General features: G+C 40.7%; 1 protein-coding gene across 2 annotated transcripts in view; it reads left to right on the top strand.

Moving 5' to 3' along the window:
• The window catches only part of tafa4b (TAFA chemokine like family member 4b), a 333,573-nt gene that overhangs the window by 262,898 nt on the left and 50,291 nt on the right, over positions 1-20,384 (top strand). Inside the window, exon 6 of one of the 2 annotated variants that reach the window (XM_043708311.1) lies at positions 431-1,105. The exons of the other annotated variant lie outside the window; for it this stretch is intronic. Coding sequence (XP_043564246.1) covers positions 431-442 — 12 coding nt within the window. The 3' untranslated portion in view covers positions 443-1,105. Of the gene's footprint in view, positions 1-430; positions 1,106-20,384 lie in introns of those variants that run through there. 2 annotated transcript variants of the gene reach the window in all.

Here is a 20,384-nt window from a genome sequence, read left to right as displayed (position 1 = left end):
GGGGATGTATCTGCAATTCTTGCTAATGTTATGATGTTTCTCAATGGAAATTGTGATTCCACATTAAGCAGTATGGCATTAATAAACCTGAAGAAAAGCTTGTTAATGCCCTCGGAGCAAAAGGAAGAAAAATGTACTCCTCTGCAATGTTCAGTCCTTTGTATGGCCCAGAATGTAATTAAGATCTGATTCTTATAGATAATTTCCTGAAGGGAATCATATAACCATTATCCATCAGGAGGGTTTATTTTATATATGTAAAAGCTTTTAGTACTTTCATGTATTCCTAATTAGGTTGACCTTACAACAATCTTTCCTGAATATTATGGAGATGCTCAATTATGATACATTTGAGCTCTAAAACATACTGTAAAAGTGAAGTGTTCAGTTCTCTCAGACTGACAGACATTGCCCTGGCCTTGTTTTGCAGGTTACACGGTAGCATGAGAGCTGCTGCTGACAAGTTCCTTTCAGATACAAGACTTGTTGAGTGTCAAAGATTTCCCTCGATGACATGCTTATGCCTGATTCCTGGAACAAACGAAGCATGGGCACAAATCCTGAGACTTTTTATACAGACACGAAGCAAGGTCAATGCTGTCGTCTGCTCCAATGTGGTTTGAACTCTAATTTACCGGTTGAGAAATTTTCTGATTGGAGAAATGGCACTTCTGTGCTGTCACTTCTTATGTTGTTTGACAAGATACTGATGAAGACATTTGTGCTTTTGGTAATACAAAAAGAGAAAGGGTTGATAAGACTATTTCTAGTACACCAATGAAGTATTACATTTGTTATCATTTAATTGCAAGACTAAGAATTATGATCTGTGGAAAACAGAACAATAAAGAAAAGCTCTTTACAACTACAAAATAGACAGTTGAAATGGAAAAGATGCCAGGATTACACTAATAACTTGTCTAGTGATGCAAATGATACTTTAGTTACCATGACATTGAAACAGCCTAATAGTCACAGAGGAAAAGGTAAGAAATAATGTGTTGAAGAATGTTGGATCACTGAGACTGTGAATTAAGAATTACTAAGCCACTACTGTAGTGTATCAAGTGAAAGTAGTTTTGTGGTTTTCAATAAATCCTCTAAAAGAGCCAAATAAAATCAAAACTTTTTCAAAAAAATCACAGCTTCATGATTTATTTTCTTAATCCTGTGGCAAAAATAAGGGCTGAGATTTTTTAAACTTATGGAGATGACACTAAATGAGAATTAATTTTTCTGCCCTTTCAGTAAACTTACAGAAAAGCTGAACCTTGCTCGTTGTATTTTCCTTGATGCCAGATGCACTGAAATTAATGCATAACTGAAGAGCCAAACCAAATACACTGGGGATAATGCTGCTATTAAGCATTCAAATTAAGTATTCAACAATAATATGAGATAAATGCAATGATTTGAGAGTCATAGAAGTAAAGAAGGGAAATGTGAAAAACCTTCTCCACTTATTGGACCATTCAGGTCATTATGGTAGATATAATGAAGTGATGAAATGCTCTCTCAAGTGTGGAGGGCCAACTCCAAGTAAAGAAGGGAATTAAAATGGTATCGGGTGAGGACGCAGGGAAAGAAATATGTCTCACACGCTCTGCCTGTGAAAAAATCTGCAGGAGGCCTCCATTCTGGGAAAAATAAACGCTGATTCACAAAAATAAATCCTCAATGCACCTGCCAACAATTTTACAACAATTGTGCTCCACACAACTTGTCAAATCGTGATGACATATATACTTGTCTAAATAGTATCCCAGAGTGTGCTATTCATCTGATTGTCCCCATGCACATATGATGGAGAGGGAAAGAGAAGCCAAGAGGATATTTAAAATGTATTGGAATAAATCAGAAAAGTGAAATATGCAAAAAGCAAAATATGCAATAAGAAAAAAAAAATTGCTGCAACACACAGACAAGCCAGTGTAGTTAGCTTCCTCTTTAAGGTTCAGCTGTCTGGCATGAATGCCATTCAGCAATTCCTCTTCTCGCTGCAAAACAGAATATTCTACATTTTTGCAAAGGAAGTTGGTAGGACTCCACAAATATCTCTCCTTGGTCTACTTGCAATAGGTTGCAGTTGAAATCATGAGCACAAGATCTCCCCTTGTTGAAGTTTATGGAGGTGACAACACTTCCCGGAAGTTGCATACATTCACGGCGGGAAACACTTTGATATTCATCCTGTGAAAATCAATATTGTGCTGGCTTGGAAAATAACCTTTACCGTCATTGCAGAAGCAAAGGCAAAACAAAGGGCAAGAAGAGGAGGAGTAAATGCGCTTGTGTTCAGGTTGCACTTTATGTGTGTCATTCAAAGTAAATGCCAATTCAAACTTACTTAATGTGCAGTTCCCCACGGGGTGTATTTTTGGTGGCAGGGCACATAAAATAGGATTGGGCAGCAAGTCCACCATCTTCCTGCACATTGCCAAGCTGTCTTAAAAATCCACCGTTTTTCAATGAATAATTAATGAGCTTATAAGTGAGCCAATTGACCTGAATATTATACTACCCATCCCAGAGGACAGTTGGTGATGACAGGTGGTTGTGAATGGCCAGTCAGTTTTTCTAAACCCAGTGAAATGGTGTGAAGCAATGAGCGGATGTTTATGGTGGATGTCCTGTGCACACGAGGAACACTGCAACCCCGAGATGATAGCTCTCCTTCGTTCCTCCCTGCTTTTCCCATCAACCTCCAGGTTATCTGACCACTCCCTGGAAAAACCCAGGATTTACCTTACTTCAGGATCCATCAATATTCTTGCTGGGCCTGCTTCCCAGTAACACCCAGGACCAAACTCTGGCTCTGCATGGACAGCTAGAATTGCCAGACAATCTGATTGACTGGTAGTTCTTGAGAGTAGTGGCTTATATCCTGTGGGGAAGAAGTCTCACTCTTGGTTATAAATTCCCCCAACAGTGTGCTATGGCAGGTTTTATTTTAAGTGTGTCGGCTGCTGGCTGACGTTTGCTACAGGGGAACAAGCAATATGCTCATCATGAACTTTAGCTCAATGAGTTTAGGGAGAGAACACTGGACCATAGATAAAGAAAGATAGACTGCCACTGGAAGGAAGTCAGGTTGGTTACTGCTTGACTGAATTCAATGATAATACCATCTTTTGGACACAACTGTATAACATACAATACTTCTTAAGCACAAATCATTGTACAAGTACGAATATCATTGCAGAGCAAATTCTAATATTCCCATATGCGCTGTTGTGGAGCAGTGATTGACCATTCTGTAAACAACATTAAGGCTACTGGAGGGCAAACCTCAATGTTGTATCAAATGGTAACACTTGTACCTCAAAGTCAGACGTCTGTCAGTGGCAAGACCCACTCAAGGACTTGAGCACAAAAACTAAGTTTGATGTTCTAGTGCATCACTGAAGCTACATGGAACTGGGTCAAGTTAAGGACATAGGAAGCATGAACAGATGTAGCCCATGCAGTGGCTTGTGCTTGCACTGTCATTTAATGAGATCGTAGTTAATCTGATTGTCCTCCACTTTCCTGCTACCTCATCATCCTTAACAATGGAAAATCCGGTTAACTCAGCCTTGAATATGTTCAATAATGCAGTCTCCATCTCTCACTGGGGAAGAAAATTCATGTTCTAAACACAGTAGACAGCAGTCTAGTCAGAATGAATTCAATAAATTGAAGTTTCAGTAAGATGACTGCCCACAATGTGTGTTCCTCATGGTCGAGGTCACATGCCTATGGATGTCAAAGAAGGACATTTTTAAATGATTGCATTTCAATTCAAATATCCATCTTTGGCATATAAACAGTAAGGAAGTGGTTAAAGGAGAAATGGAGCCCATTAGAGACGATAAAGGGGATAGAGTCGGGGCATGGCAAATGTGCTAAATGCATACTTTGCATCTGTTTTTACAAAAGAGGACGATGCTGCTCAAGCCACAGTCACAGAGATGAGACAATATTAATGAGGCAGATATCTTGGATAGACGTTTGGTATTTAAAGTTTACAAAGCACTGGGACTGGATGAGATGCATCCAAACATCTTGAAGAAAATGAAAGTAGAAATTGCAGGGATACTGGACATAATCTCTCAGACTTCCATAGACTGGAGGAATGTGCCAAAAACACTGAAGAATTGCAAACATGATTATTTTGATCAAGAGAAGTTGTATGGATAATGCTGGAAATTTCAGATGAGTCAGTTTAGCTATGATTTTTGAACAGGTAACTTGATAAGGGGATTGCTGTTGATGTGTTGTACATGGATTTGTATAAGGCATTTAATACCATGCTACACAACAGACTTGTGAGAAAGTTACAGATCATGGTTAAAAAAAAGTAATAAAATAGTCACAAAACTGGGTGAGTGATTGGAAACAAAGGCCAACGGGTATTTTTCGGGGTGGAAAATGGTTTGTTGTTGTGTTCTGCAGGGGTCAGTATGCGGATGCTTGTTATTCCTGTTATATATTAATGATTTGGATCTTGTTGTGCACAGAAAAATTTCAGAGTTGCAGATGATGCAGAAATCGAAAGAGTTATAAACTTTCAGGAGGACAGTGTAGAACTCCAAGAACACATTAAAAAGTTGGTGGAGTGGGCAGATTGGTAGCAAATGAGGGTCAATGCAGATAAGTGTGAAGTGATGTACTTTGCAAACAAGAACGTTGAAAGAACATTGAAACACCCTATTTTGTATTGTCTAAGGTGGTGCAGGAGCAGAGGGACCTAGATATATATGTGCACAGATCATTGAAGGTGGCAGAATGGGTTGAGAGAGCAGTTAGTAAAGCATATAGTGTCTTCAGTTTTATTAATCGGGGCATAGAGGTGATGTTAAACTTGTAGAAATTATTGTTAGACCTTAGCTGGAGTATTGTGTACAGTTGTAGGCACCACACTACAGGAAAGATGTGAATGCATTGGAGATTGAAGCGATTTACAAGAATGATTCCAGAAATGAGAAACTTCAGATATGAGGTTGAAGAATTTCGGCTGTTCTCCTTTGAGAGAAGAAAACTCGGAGGAGATTTGATAGAAGTTTCCAAAATCATGAGTGGACTGGATAGACTGGATCAGGAGAAACTGTTCCCACTCGTAAATGGAACAAAAATGAGAGGACGCAGATTTAAATTAATATGCAAAAGAAACAAGGGTGATGTGAGAAAAGAACACAGTGCACTGCCTGCAAATATCATGGAGGCAGGTTAATTGAGGCATTCAAGAGACATTGGATGATCATTTAGATAGAAATAGTGTGCCAGGGTATTGTAAAAAAAGTGGGAGATTTACACCACTTAATACATGCATTGCTCATTTGAAAAGACAGTGCAGGCATAAAGGGCCAAATGGCTTCTTGAGTATTCTATCAATTTGGTGATTAATTCTAGAAAAGAAACATATGTTTCAGAAAATACTGAATGGGGAACAGCAGGCCAAAGTAAGATAAAATGTATTAGCAGTGCTTTGAAATATATCCCTTTAATTGCCATCATATCCTGAACTGTATAGGATCAAGGAAATGAATCTTGGATGATTGTCAGACACACAAGGTGATTTGATGTGAGTGTTCATTCTTCCTCTAATTCTCTTTTGAGGACTTTATTCTTGCTACTTGAAAGAATCCACTTGCTGTTTCACTTATGGAAAATGTTGGTTACTGTGCCAACTCACTCTGCATCTCATTGTAACAAACACCTACAAAGTGATTCAAACATTCAAATGGTCTGTTCTGTTTCTGCTTCCTAAGTGGGTATTGTTGAAGCTATTTCTGAAGTTCCTTGAGGTTCTGTGCTGAAATTTACAACCTCAGTTGACAACTTTGTTTGAATTTCGATTCATTGTGTGTGTGTACTTAATTAATTCTGTTGATGAAATGCACAGAGTAGGCTATGGATGCACAGAGTAGGCTTTGAATGTTGATGAGAATGCAGGGGCACTGGTGACCTATAGCCTAGACATTCCACACATCTTAAACATAAAGGCTTGTATTTCCAGCTGATGTTCTTCAGTATTGCTGAATTTCATACATGCTTATGCATAAGAACCTGGGCACAATGATGAACTGAACACTGGCTGACCCTTGTGATGTCTCTGACTCAGGCCTGCAATGATTCAGTAGTTTAGTTTTTTGGAGCAGCTGTCATTTTCCCTTCCACTGGATGTTGCTTCTTGCTTCGATGACCCAGAGTTGACACAGATAGCCAGGTAGCTGGCGACAATAGGTTGTACTGAGACTGGATGCTACTACATCTGTTCTGTTAAATCTCCCAGACCATCTGTTCTTGCTGTTCCTGCTCCTTCATCAATGTGCCTACCAAAGACATACTTGATAGAGCAATAATACTGCAATATTCAGAATGTTTTCTCATTGAATTTAAGTAATGACAAAATGAATGCTAACCGTGAACATTAATAAGGTTCTTTCAATATTTCTGTAATATATCTTATAATCTTCCCTACCTTGAATCAATTTTTAAAATTGCTAGTGCTCATTTTGCACATTACTTTGATGCACAATGGAAACTTGCTCTCTGTACAGTAATGAAGTTAGTGGACAGAGGGCAGCAAATTCACGATCCTAAAGCCAAGAACAAAGTAGAAATGTACAATGAACCAGTGTTTGGTAACTGGAGTGCAGACAGCACACAAGCTTCATGTTATTCATTGTTTTACATAATGGTACTGTCCAGCCAGTGATAAACACACTGTTAATTGATTGGCCACTTGAGCAAAGTGGCTAGCACCAGTTAAAAATAGCTTCTGCTGCTTTGAGCAATCATCCTCCTCTTAAAGGAGAAGTGCACTGTATTTGGAGAAGGTTTTGGCAATCCTATTTGAGCTGAATCTGACCGAGGTAACATGGATTAATGGTACAACATGGGAGAGAAGAGGCTCCTAGTTTCGTGGATGCTGTGCTGGAGATCATGGTGGTGGAGATGGAAAGTGAAGTTCTATTCCAGCAGGGGATCAGGACAATCTACAGATACACGCTCAGAAGGCAGTTGAAGCAGAAAACCATTGAGGTTAATGCCTGAAGTCAAACATTGAAGATGTAGAGACAGTACTGCAAGAAGTTCAATGACCTCACTTGAGCTGTCAAGATCAGTGCATATATCTTCAACTGCTATACCTCTAGTTTCAGGCACTGCTCGATGTACCAAACTCCCATCACACACTGAGCAACAGTCTCTACTGACCAGGACTTATACCAAACAGTCAAATACTCCAACTGAACCCACAAGCCTTGAGCACTGCTGCAAGCTATGTGATGTAACTGGCCACATAACTTTGACATTAGTAAGAGACAAGGTACCAGTCTAGGATAGGCATGTAGAGACAGAGGTCTTCAACATTGCATGAGAGCATTGTATTTGACAACTCACCATGTTTGGGTGTAAGTAAAGGAGTGTTACAGTGTATAATGAATTAAAGTGCGTTATTTAATGATGAGGAACAAGTAGGTTCAGAAACAATGTATATGCAGACACTCAGAACATGAAATAATGCAGACTAGTATCTCAATGTGCAGACAGCAGTGTTGACTTAAAGTATAAGATAAAGCATGGTGGCAGCTAGAAATAAAACTCTTCTGAACCAGGATCTGTTGTTAAAACCATGCTCAAAGGACACAACTGAAAAGTGAAGACTCCAAGGGGAGGACAAGGTCGAGAGTGGAATGTTGGAAAAGCACAGCAGGCCAGGCAGCATCCGAGGAGCAGGAGAACCGACGCCCCGTGCACAAGCCCTTCCTCAGGAAATCCATCATCCATTCCGGATGAAGGGCTTGTGCCCGAGATGTTGATTCTCCTGCCCCTCAGATGCTGCCTGACTTGCGTGCTTTTCCAGCGCTACACTCTTGACTCTGATCTCCAGCATCTGCAGTCCTCACTTTCTCCAAGGGGAGGACAGGACCTTGGAAGACTTCAGAGAGGCAGCTGAGTAATAAATTGGAAGACTCTGAATGCGGGCCAAAACCTTGGAGGAATTGGAGAAACATAAAGCAGGAAAAGAAGAACACTCTGAGGGCAGGAATAAAAATAAAACTTTTGAAAGCAGGACTATAGAGCAGAAAGACTTTGGCCTGTGGTAAAAAGAGCCTTGGGAATATCTGAATCATAGCCATGAACCAGCAACATTCTGGAGAGGACAAGCACAGAACTGGCAACATTTAGACAGTTGAAAATGAAATAAAACAAGTATTCCCCAGGTCAGTCAGGTACAATAGGCCATAGGGATGTCATTTCCTACACAGACCTTGCCATTACCCTAATCACTTCAAAACATGGAAGACCCACAATAATGTCAGAATTGAGACATGTGGAAGCCACAGTTACTATGTTGTAGAACAGATTCAAGCTTACACATGAAGGTGCATCACCAATATGTCAGTGTGTTTTTAAATGCTGTAGTTCCAATATTTGACAATGTTCTGGTAAGACAAAGTGTGGAGGAAAGTACAATGGAGTATGATGAATTGATTAAATTCTTTGACACATGCTTTAGCCTCCAAAGAAATCAGTAATAGATCAGACAAGATTTAATCAGTGTTCTCAGCATCTTTGGTACAGAATAAAAGATTTCGTAATGGATTAATATCATCTTGGATGTCGCGGCAGTGACCTTTGAAGGATGAATTATTTAGAGACAGTAAAGTAATTGATGGTACATTCAGACATTCTTTAACCCAAGGAGGATTGAACATTGAAACAGGCAAAACAATTCACAACCAAGAACAGAAATCATGGCCCAAAATTAGCCATTACAATGAGGAAACATTGTGTACTCTAACATTGTTGTATGGATAGACCAAAAAGTTATTCTCCTGGAATCCTACCAAGTGCCAAAACAGCATGAATTGATGTCATTAACCAGATTAGGTTGTACAAGATGTGGGTAGTAACAGAATCACAAATGTAATTACTGTCCAGTCAGGGAACCTGAGTGCTGTCAATGTGGGCACTTTAGAAAACATTGTAAGTCAACAGCACTTTCATCACCCTAGAAACAAAGAAAAGGTCGGCAAAAAAAATCCAGCGAAATGGAAACAAGGAAAAAGTCAAAAAAGTGAAAGCTGTAGTAAAATAAAGGTCAATCTGTCGAAGTCTTTACATGCATTCGGCTGCTGAGATTGGCTCATTGAGTACATTCAAGGCTGGCATCGTTGGTTTTTAGCAAGAAAGGGAATAAAGGGTTAGGGGCTCAGGAAGGCAAGTGGAGTTGAGGATTATCAGATCAGCCGTGATCGCATTGGATTGTCGGATAGACTTCATAGGACAAGCAACCTACTGCTGCTCCTCCATTTTATGGTCAGTCACTCCCAGCTCATGGACGGCTTGCTTCTGCTCTGACTATGTCCATTGCATGCATGTAGAATCTGCCATGTGTGGGCCAGAAGGTTAGTATCTCTCTGTCTCCTGAAAAGATATTTCCTCAAATCAACTTTCTCCATTTCTGAATTGCTGCACTTGTTGGGCATCTTCAAACATGAATGAGGACACACTTAAAACATTTCAGGGAAGGTCACTTTGAATGATTTCGAGCCTTGGTACTGGGTATTTTGCCTTGGGGGAAGATCTTGCTGTTGCACCATCTTGCCTGTCACTGGATTTCAAGGACAGTAGTGCTGTCCTCCCTCCTCGGAAAATGTCTGTTCACTGGAGCATGTATTTTCAAAAAGAAATGCTGCTCTCATTGATCTTGAAGACTTATTTTGCTGAGCAGCCATGCTCTCCCATCACTTCCACCAACAGGCAGAAAATTCAGGAGCTGATTCTTTATCATCTGCCTGTCCAGAAATGCTACTGTTGTGCAAATTGGCAAAAACAGTCCATGATGAACATTGAAACTGTGGCCTCTCATCCTACACATTCTGTAAAGCATCATATAGACTTTTGACTTTCTTTTTGACACGGCCAGCAAACGAAGAGGCACCTGGTACTGATTTTGGTCTTTGATCTGGACTGTCATGTCCTTCATGATGCTACTTCTAGACTGACTGACCCTGCCAGCAGTCAAAGTTGAAACATGTCGCACACTGTGGCTGATTTTTATTGAAGCTACTGTGGATTGTACTCACTGTCAGAGAGGGCAACCCTAACTCTCTATTGAATTGTTCTCTTGTTCTCTTACATCAAGATGTTTTGAAACATCCAGTGCAAGGCTGATGAATTTGTTTGATCTCTTTGCAGCAGCAGGGTCACCCTCACTACTTGCTGGTTCTTTCTGGCTGATGCTCAACAGGTAATGCAGCACGAAAGCACAAGTGTGGAATAAGGGACTTAAAAATGGCTCCTCTACCCTCGCTGTGAGCAGGTACAGTTTCGTGCAGTGCAATATTCATCATCTACCAAAGTCCTGAGGTAAGGAAAGTGATTGTTTTCACCTGTATGCCACAGAGAAAGCAACCCACATTGAAAATCCACACCAGTGAAGAAAGGTGAGTCACAGAATAGGCTTCTTGCTTGCAGAGAACTCTTTAAGAAATGGAAGTTGCAGTGCAGTACTGTACAGGTTCCACAACTGCACTTATAACAGAAAACTCTTCAAAACATAGCCTTTAGTTTATCAATTACAAGAACTCTTATAAACAATAAAGTTCATTAGAGTTTGTCAATCACTGGCATGTTACAGCAGAGAACTTTAAAAATCTAAGTTTAGTTCATTACCCATATAGTCAAGTGTTTACTGTTTAAAAAAAACATGTTCCTTGATACAACAGATACAATAGTGCCAACTCTACCACAGTACCTAGTGCAGCCAAAGAAATTCCTAGGCCTAGTGATGACACAACCAGAAAGTGAACCAGGACAACTCTATAGGTCCCTTTTTGTCTCATCAAACAAATCCAAGAAGCTTGAAATATCACTTCTATTTGCTAATTTGAAGATCGCCGCAACCTTCTGGTGAATGTTTGGTGAAGACCATCATCTGGAAGGAGCATATTGCTGGTGGTTGGCGACTTCAGCGACGGCTTTAATGGCTTCATTTTTGGGGCTGGAGTTCTGGTGTTTTTAGTGAGGTGGCAGCTTCAGAGTTGGCTGGCAGATGGAGGAAGGATGTTTCTGAGGCTGCTGCAGCTGCAAAGGTGGTGTGGTCCATTCTTCGGTGCCATTGTGACCGTGTTCTGGTGGATCCAACAAAGTGCTGGTCTGCTTTAGTGGCTTCGGCACCATGATACGTCTGCCCTGAGATTCCAATTGCCCTGGATTCGGCAATAAGTTGGGCATGATGGTCTGGTGGCTTCAATGTTGGCTTTCTGCAGCATTGGATAATGTGGTCCCTGTCGTTTCCTCGAGGGTGTACTTTGTCTTAACTTTTTTACTTATTTATGACTTCTGTTATTAATATGGACACCAGAGTATGGCGACTTAAGTATTTTTAACTGTTTTTTTTATAAAACTACAAGTGACAATAGATCATTATTCTATTCTGAAAGATTGAAGTTGACATAAAAGCAAGGAACAGGGTGTTAATTGTTGACAAAAGGCACCAAAATTGTATTTAAAAACGTTTGAAATTAAGTTAAAATTTACCTTAGGAGCAGCTGTTTCAATCTCAGGCAGCTTGCCTGATTTGAAGTCTGTAGGAATCTCTTACAGAAGCAAACATGAAACTTCAAGGTCCAGGCCTTGATGATCGTCAAATGCATGGGTAATCATCATGAAGCTTAAACATTAGTGAATATATCACTGAGTAGAAATGAATGCATTTGTTTAATTTTTGAAGTATTTTCTAATACTTCAGAATGAAGAGAGGACAGAATTTCAGCAAACATTTCCAAAGCTATTTCAAGTGTCGTCAAATTGAAACAGAGATATCACATTACTCTTCAGGAAGATGCTAAACCAATCTGTTTGTACACTCCCAGGAAATGTCCTCAATCTTTCATGGGAGAATAATAAGAAGACAGCGATGATAAAGACACATTGTTTCTCAACTTTACACTCAGGTACTGAGGCTGAGAGAAAGTGAGGACTGCAGATGGTGGAGATCAGAGTCAAGAGTGTGGTGCTGGAAAGCAGGTTAAGCAGCATCCGAGGAGCAGGAGAATCTTCATCAGAAACTGAGGCTGAGTGTCGGATTAGAGAATAGATTAATGGTGAGGCATTGGACAAGATCTGGGGAAGAGGCAAGTCTCGTGCAGATGTCAATTCACCAGGGTGTATCGTTGTACCCAAAGGCTTTGTTGCAATGAGCTCAGTTGAAAACTTCAGTGGGGAAATCCATAGAAAAGGACTAATGCATATGCAAAATTCAATAATGCCAGAAAATCTGCAGTCAAGTGTCAACTTGGTATAGGGATTTCTGAAGAGTTTTCCAGAATGGAAATGATGTCCAACTTAATTCAGTCATGTGTAAACCCAACCATGTTTTGTTGTCTATTGGCCAATGTCTCAGTTTCCATTTCAGCATAAGGTGGTGTCAGCCAATATCTGAGCATTGAGTGGAAGCTCAGAGTGATGTTGTTCTAGATCAGCTTGCTGCTGTGTAATTTTAGACTGCAGCCATGATGGACGTGGTCAAAGGGGCTGGTAGGGTTCTACAACATCCAGCAACATCCCCTCCCATAGAGGAACAGGATTTCTGACACACTGCCCTGTACGTGTGACAGTGGCCTCAGTGTTGTTGTTTCTGAGGAAGACAGAATTCCTCCTCCCACCACTGCATGCTGCTACTGTCTTTGTTGTTGCCTGTCACATAGCCAGCCCAGGCTGTTGTCACCCATATTGAGAGGTTGCAGTCTGCAGAGATGCCCTTCAGACATACAGCAGCTCAGGGTCTTTGTCCATGGTGACCTGCAGGATCCTACACTGAAAGGCAGCAGCCAATCACTGGCTGAACTTGTGTTGCATTTCATAGCAGAAGAAGAGAAGGCAAAGGGATACATAAGACAGATTCTGAGGAAAGACACAAAGGTGGTTAGCTGACTTTGTATACAATCCAACATGACTTCATTTATAGATTTCTTTTGGAATTATTATTTCATCGGAGCTTCTATTTTTCCATTGTGGCCTTGTAGTTGTTGCGATGGTCAGTAAGGAGGAGAAGATAGGTATTGACTCTTAGAATCATAGAATCACTACAATGTGGAAACAGGCCATTAGGCCCAACAAATCCACACCAACCCTCCAAAAAGTATCCCACCCAGACCCATTCCCTTAAGCTATTACTCTACATATACCCCTGACTAATGCACCTAAACCTACACATCCCTGCACATCTTCGGACTATGGGAGGAAACCGGAACACCTGGATGAAACCCATGCAGACACGGGGAGAGTATGCAAACTTCACAGTCACCCAAGACTGGAATTGAACCAAGGTCCCTGGTGCTAAACACTGAGCCACCATGCTGTCCTTAAGCCACAATGCCACCTAGACTGCTGCTAAATGGAGAACTGAGCTCAAAGTTATTAGTACTGAACACAATTTTCACGGGTACCACTGGGAGAAAAGGGATGTCTAGGTTGCCTTCTCTCTTCCTCTTTCTTTTCTTTGTTCACTTCATCATCTCTTCTTCCTTCTCAGCAGGGTCCTGCTCCTGAGTTGTTTATTGTATTGCTGGTAGCAAGGACTATCCTCTGAAATTGGCTCGGGTGTTTAACTTGCAACAGACTTTGATGAATTTGACACTCTGGCAATTACTGCGACGCTCCATCAGAAAAGCCCAAGGGGCAGAAGTGTTGTTTCAGTATGCTAGTGGTCAGCCCCTACCATGGTCTCTGCGAAGACAAAACTTTTATTGTGTTTGGGTGTATTTGCATGTTGATTGGGTGCTGATTCATCTTAGCCATGTAATCTGCAGATCGCTTCTGTCACCCAATGTTTGATTGCTGTTGGCGATCAATGCTGCTTGTGTGGTGTTCTGCTGCAGAATTAAAGTATCATGTGAGTATCTCGTGCTGGCATGACAGGCTGAGTAGCCTCCGTCTGCATCATAACATCTCTGTGATTCGATGACTGTTGTCAGTATTCTGGAGACTGATCTCCAGCTGGACTAGCTCGACGCTGGGCTAGTTCCAGTTCCTGTACAGGCAGAATCAAATTGTGACAGTGTATGCACGTGATGACATGTCATGCATAAACCTGCAATCTCAGCAAAGCAGAATGCTCACTTTACCTTCTTGTCAATGACAAGAGAGGTGAAATCAAGTTTGTGTACATTGGAAGGCCAATCCCTGTACAATAGTGGACGACAATATGAGGAATGTTTCAAACGTTTCCAGTTCAAGCTTGAAAGAACCCAGACATATTGAAGTTCATCTTGACATTGATTTTCACATTGGCAAAGGGGTCCTTGCCCTGTTCTGAGGTTACAGATGTGGCTGAAGCCACTGGCAGATTTCAGTTTGGACATCCTCCCTCGTGGTGTATATCTTACAAGTTGTTCTTCACTGAGGCTCAGTTGGGAAATTATTCCCTGAAGACCCTCTGACTGAACACAAGCGCCTCCTGAGAGCCTGGTATGTACGGTATAACTTTGCTGCAATCGCCTTCTGAGAGCCTTCCTCATCCCTTTTCCACCAGCTTTTCCTGTTTTGTGCAACCTCTATTCATTCTCTCAGTCATGCTCCAATCTAAGGAGTGTGACTGCTATTGCACAAGGTTTGAAAGCACGTGGTTTGTGCAGAGGGCATGAAGTAAGCTAAAACTCCTTGAATAACTGCCACACTGCTCCCTGTAAATGTTTGCAATTTTAAACAATAAAAAGCCGTACCGAGCAATTATCAAATTGAAGCTTTCGCTGGAAGAAATCATCTAATATGTTAGCAGTTGACATCAATTTAAATACTATTGGCGATGGTTTAGCAACTGTATCCAGAGCAGATCTCCCTCCCACAGTGATGCAGTATACGACTGCATAAATAATCACAGGAATGAAAGACCTATACCTTGCAGTTATCGAGTGGTTTTGAAAATGTCCCAAAGAGCCAGTGACGTATTTTTGGAGTGTAGTCGCTGCTGTAATGTAAGAAATGGGCAACAAATTACCAACAGAAAGCTCCCCAAAACAGTAATGTAATATTGATCAGGTAATCTGTTTATCAGATGTGGATTGAGGGATAAATATTGAATAGGAAACAGCTGATAACACTCATTGTTTGAAACAGAGCCAAAGGATCTGTTCCATTCACTCAAAGGTGGAAAGCAGTTTAAAGATTGATCTGAAATGTTTCACCACATATAGTGTGGCTCTTCCACACCATCGTACTAGATTGTCAGTGTTGGTTTCTGTGCTTGAATAATTTTTTAATCAATCATAAGATGTCGGTATTACTGGCTGATGCAGGTTTTTATTGCCCATCCTAGTTGCCCTTGAAAGATGGCGATGAACTATCTCCTTGAACCACTGCAACCTATTTCTCGTAGGTACAGAAAATATTGTTGGGTAGGCAGTTCCAAGGTTTTGACCCAGTGGCAATGAAATAAGAATGATATATTTTCAAGCCAGGATGGTGAGGGGCTTGGAGGGGAACTTACAGATGGTGGTGTTCCCATGTATTTGCTGCTCTTGTTCTGTGAGGTGGTAGTAGTTGTGGGTTTGAAAGGTGCTGACCAAGGAGTCTTGGTGAATTTCTGTAGTGCATTTTATTGATGTTTTACACTGCTGCTAATTATCGGTGGTGGAGGGGGTGGATGTTTGTGGATATGGTACTAATCAAGCTAGCTTCTTTGTCCTGGATGGTGTAAAGCTGCTTGACTGTTGTTGAGCTGCGCACATCCAGGCAAGAGCAGAGTATTCCATCGCATTCCTGACTTGTGCCTTGTAGATTGTAGATTTTTGTGGAGTAAGTGGATGAGTTAGTTACTGTAGTATTCCTAACCTCTGAGTAGCCATGCTATTTACATGGCTATTTCCTTTCAGTTTCTATTAACTGAGGGTAATTGGGTAAGAACTTGACTCGGTGTACATTGTAAACAAATAATCAGTGCCATTAGAGTTGGTGGCGTGTGAGCTGGAATAAAATTTTGACCATAAAAATGTATGACTAGGTTCTGTATAACCAATTAGGAGAAAATGAGGACTGCTGAAGCTGGAGATCAGAGTTGTAAGTGTGGTGCTGGAAAAACACAGCTGGTCAGGCAGCATCTGAGGAGCAGGAGAATCAACATTTTGGGCATAAGGCCTTCATCAGGAATGGATTAGAGTGGTGCTGGAAAAGCACAGCAGGTCAGGCAGCATCCGAGGAGCAGGAAAATTAACGTTTCGGGCAAAAGGCCTTCAGATCAGGGCTTTTGCCCGAAACGTCGATTTTCCTGCTCTTTGGATGCTGCCTGACCGGCTGTGCTTTTCCAGCACTACTCGAATCTTGACTTTAAGCTCCAGCATCTGTAGTCCTCACTTTCGCCTTCATCAGGAATGCTTGAGTCTTTGTTTACTCATTCATAGAACATACACTTTGCTGGCTGGGCCAGCATTTACTGCCCATCCAAGTTGCCCTTGAGCAGATGAGCTGCCATCTTGACCTACTGCTGTCCACCTGGACAATGCTGTTAAGGAGGGAGTTCAAAAATTATGTCCCAGTGATATATTTCCAAGTCAAGATGGTGAATGGCTTGGAGGTGTAATTTCAGTTGGTGGTGTTCCCATGCATCTGCGGCTCTTGTACTTCTGGTAGGGTTAGGGTTGGTCATGGGTTTGGAATGCTGTCAAAGGAGCATTGGTGAATTTCTGCAGTGCATCTTGCAGTTGGTACGCACTGCTGCGACTGAGATAAACAGTAATGGGAAAGGATGTTTGTGGACACAATGCCAATCAAATTGACCATCTGGGCCTGGATGGAGTCAAGATTCTTGAGTGTTTTTGGACTACATTCACTCGGCAAGAGGGGAAAATTCCATTAGAGTCATGACTAGGTATCTACTTTTCTCTTACAGATGGTGGACAGGCTTTGTGGAGTTAGGAGGTGAGGTACTCGCAGCAGAATTCTTAGTCTCTGAACTGGTCTTGTAGCTACAGTATTAATATGGCCAGTGAAACTTAACATGAATTGTACTGCATTTAATTTTTAATTTCAACAAAGATACTAATGGGAGCAATGCAATAACGAATAAGTAAATAAGATAGTAATAGCTGGGTAAATCTTATTTATTTTGTGTCCTTAGTTTATTTCTCTTAGGTAAAAAATGGAAATTATATATTCACTAAAGCTACTTTGAAAAGTAGACGTTATTATTTATATAATTATACAGTTTGCTCCTGTAAAACTTTGCACTCACTATCACTGCAGATAACTGCAAAACAAACACACTTTGACTGTGAACTAATAAATGCAGATCAATTGGATTACTTTTATAAAATGGTGCTGAAAATGCAATTATATAGTTTTGCACTTGATAAGATTTCATTTCTTTACTGTATACAAACTGCATATTTGATTAATTACAGTCCGTTTCAAAACTTTCAATTAATTCTTGCCAATGATCTTGATTTATGCATCAATTAGCAGACTGTCCCAATAGTTTGAGCTGATAATCAGTTTATTTTTGTGGTTATACTTTCTAAACAGCTTATTAAATCAAACATAATGGAACAAAATGATTTATTTCTATATCCTAGAAACGCTTGTTAGGAATCCAAAACGTTTGTGAGGTAAAAATAACATTGCTTCATTGTTATTTCTTAGTAAAAACAATTTGACGCATTTACGATTCAAGAACAGACTATTATCCTTAAAGACAAACTTTTGTAATTGCCATTTCTACCTATGACAAAATCACAATGTAATTGCAGGCATTCTTGTACAGAGAGTGTATAGCCTGAGATCAGCTATATTTCTGAAGAAATGAAAGTATGAGGAGGTGAAACCTTTTTTTCCTTTTTTCTTCATTATGCCCCTTATGTAATAACTTGATTTTTTCTTAGAGTTATACTTTTGATCATACATCTGTTGATGTGATGAAAAAATTGGTCATCATATTGAAAATATAATTACAGTGGAGACATTTCTCATTTATTTTTGTAGCAACATCATTGTGGCATTCTTCTTATGATTGTTTGCCTGTATTTCTTTTTAAAAAGCAGTTATTTTCTGCTGTCCAAATGTTCTCCTTTCATTTCTTGAAAGTATTATTCATGTTTGAGTGGTGGGGCATTGACACTACCTGCCTTTGCTATCTTGCCTAAGATCCCATTCCTTTTGTGTGGTTCACTGGTGAATGTCAGCAAGTTGTTTGACTGTGAAGGGCATAACTATTGACCTGCTCCTCTGTTATCAGTATAGATGTGATTTCAATAAGAGATTATTCAGTGGTGATCAGAAGCAGGAGCCTTACTGATTTTTTTCCCTTCTCCCATCTAATTATAAAGCCTGAATTACTGTCTGTTATGATTTGTGAATTCACCTGAGCTAGATATCATCGTGGTATTCATGGAATGGTACTTTATTGGGAAATATCTTTAGACATAAGTCTTGGGGTGCCATATTACTTAAACTTACATTTGGAAAGGAAGCTGGAAGTTATTTTAATGCTTTGCTAATACTTGTCAGCTACAATCAATCGAAGAAAAATATTAATGTCATTATGTCTGCTCCAATCATGTGGCACTCTTCGATGTGCAATTGCAAGATATTGGACTGAATTTTTCCATTTCTGAATGATGTGGCCAATGGTCAGTCAGTTGTGAAAATATGATGTGTCTGGTTATTGAAGAAGAAATATAATTATGGAGCCAAGATTTGAACAGTAAGATAAGAATCTCAGTAGTGAGCATCAAGAAGCCTAATTGCATGCATTTCCCTGTCATTAGTACATAAACTCACCTTTTATATGTAATTTGCTATTCCATCATGTATCGGGGACAGACTAGCTGGCTACAATTCCTGACACGATGGTAACAACTCACCACTTGCTCCTCTGGGCCTCCAACATGGACAGTAATCTCCAACATTTCAGGTTATGTTCCATGGATGGTGACCACACACACAGCTCCCATCCACGGAAGGTGGGATATCACATGCACCAGCCTCACTACATTTTCACCACATGTCTCCAATTCACTTCATGTACTGTTCTCTTCAAGACTGCACTTGGAAGCACACCGGCAGCTTCAATTGTAAAGCTGCTGTGAACCACTTTGTGCACAGGGACAAGCACCAATCAGCTGGATTGGGCCATGGTCCATTTCAGAGCTTCATGTCACAGCTTCTCCGCCCGGACATGTCCCATTTTGTATTTTGTTGCCTTGTGTGTTTGGGTACAGGGGTTGGGTGCTGGGGCCCTGAAACAAGTGAGAATAGATGTTAGAAGTTGTATGCGGCAATGAGAGTGGCAAACAATGAGTCTTGGTGCAGCAACAGCATTAAGAGGGACTGTGAGGTAATAGAAAAGAAGTTGGTGGCACTTACCCTGACAGAGTTCAGCGATCATTAACTTTCTTCCTGCACAGCTGAGATTTCATCCAGATATTGGGCCTGCATGAGCCCAAGTGGTGACACACTCTGGTGCCATGGTCTCCACTGGCGGTCCTGAGGGAAGGAGACTGTCCTCTCACCTTGCTGTCCATAAAGATTTCCTGGTCACTGCCAGTGAAGGGGTACTTTGCCTGTATTGGTTAGTTACGTCTGGGGCAATTCCTCTCACAAACGCACACACACCCACACACAAACTGTGAATGGCAGCTGCTGAGCAACAGTACTTGACCTGGTGAACAGCTATAGTTTAAATCTGGCACTGGTGATGCAAATCCCATGAGGTCCAGGCAACACTGAACACTTGCACTGTGGTAAGGAGACACAGCAGCATAGTGCATACATAATGAGGTGAGCAATGGAGAATCACATGAAATACCGTCAGAGAGAAAGCAGCCATGAAACTCCCTGAAGTTGAGACTTTGCTGATTTTTCGCAAAATTGCACCCCATGAATTGTTAAACCGAATAACAGTTTATTGGTTAAAATCAGGCAGGCATGGTTCATAAATACAGATTAGCATTCACACTGGCATCTTGGGTAAGAAGATAAATCTAGAGATTGCCCCAAAAAAGTAGTGACTCAAATCAATGACAGAATTTCAGAGACAGATTTGTCCATTTAATAGGTTCTTATGGGCTTGCCTTTGAAATAGCATGTGTTTCATTTAATGTTAATTCCCAATGTGGATTTTAGATAGAGTCCAGATTCCTAATGTCTGAAGAAATGACTTTGTATGGATTTGAGCTGTTATAAAAGCGGGACTATCTTACGCTGAAAGATTGGAGCGACTGGGCTTGTATACGCTTGAGTTTAGAAGGCTGAGAGGGGAATCTGATTGAGATGTATAAGATTATTAAAGGATTGGACACTCTGGAGGCAGGAAGCATGTTTCCGCTGATGGGCGTGTCCCGAACCAGAGGACACAGTTTAAAAATAAGGGGTAGGCCGCTTAGAACAGAGTTGAG

This window comes from Chiloscyllium plagiosum, chromosome 18, assembly GCF_004010195.1.
Source record: "Chiloscyllium plagiosum isolate BGI_BamShark_2017 chromosome 18, ASM401019v2, whole genome shotgun sequence".
Classification (NCBI taxonomy): Eukaryota; Metazoa; Chordata; class Chondrichthyes; order Orectolobiformes; family Hemiscylliidae; genus Chiloscyllium; species Chiloscyllium plagiosum.
Note: the sequence above shows the minus strand (reverse complement) of the source record. Positions and strands in the feature narration are given on the sequence as shown.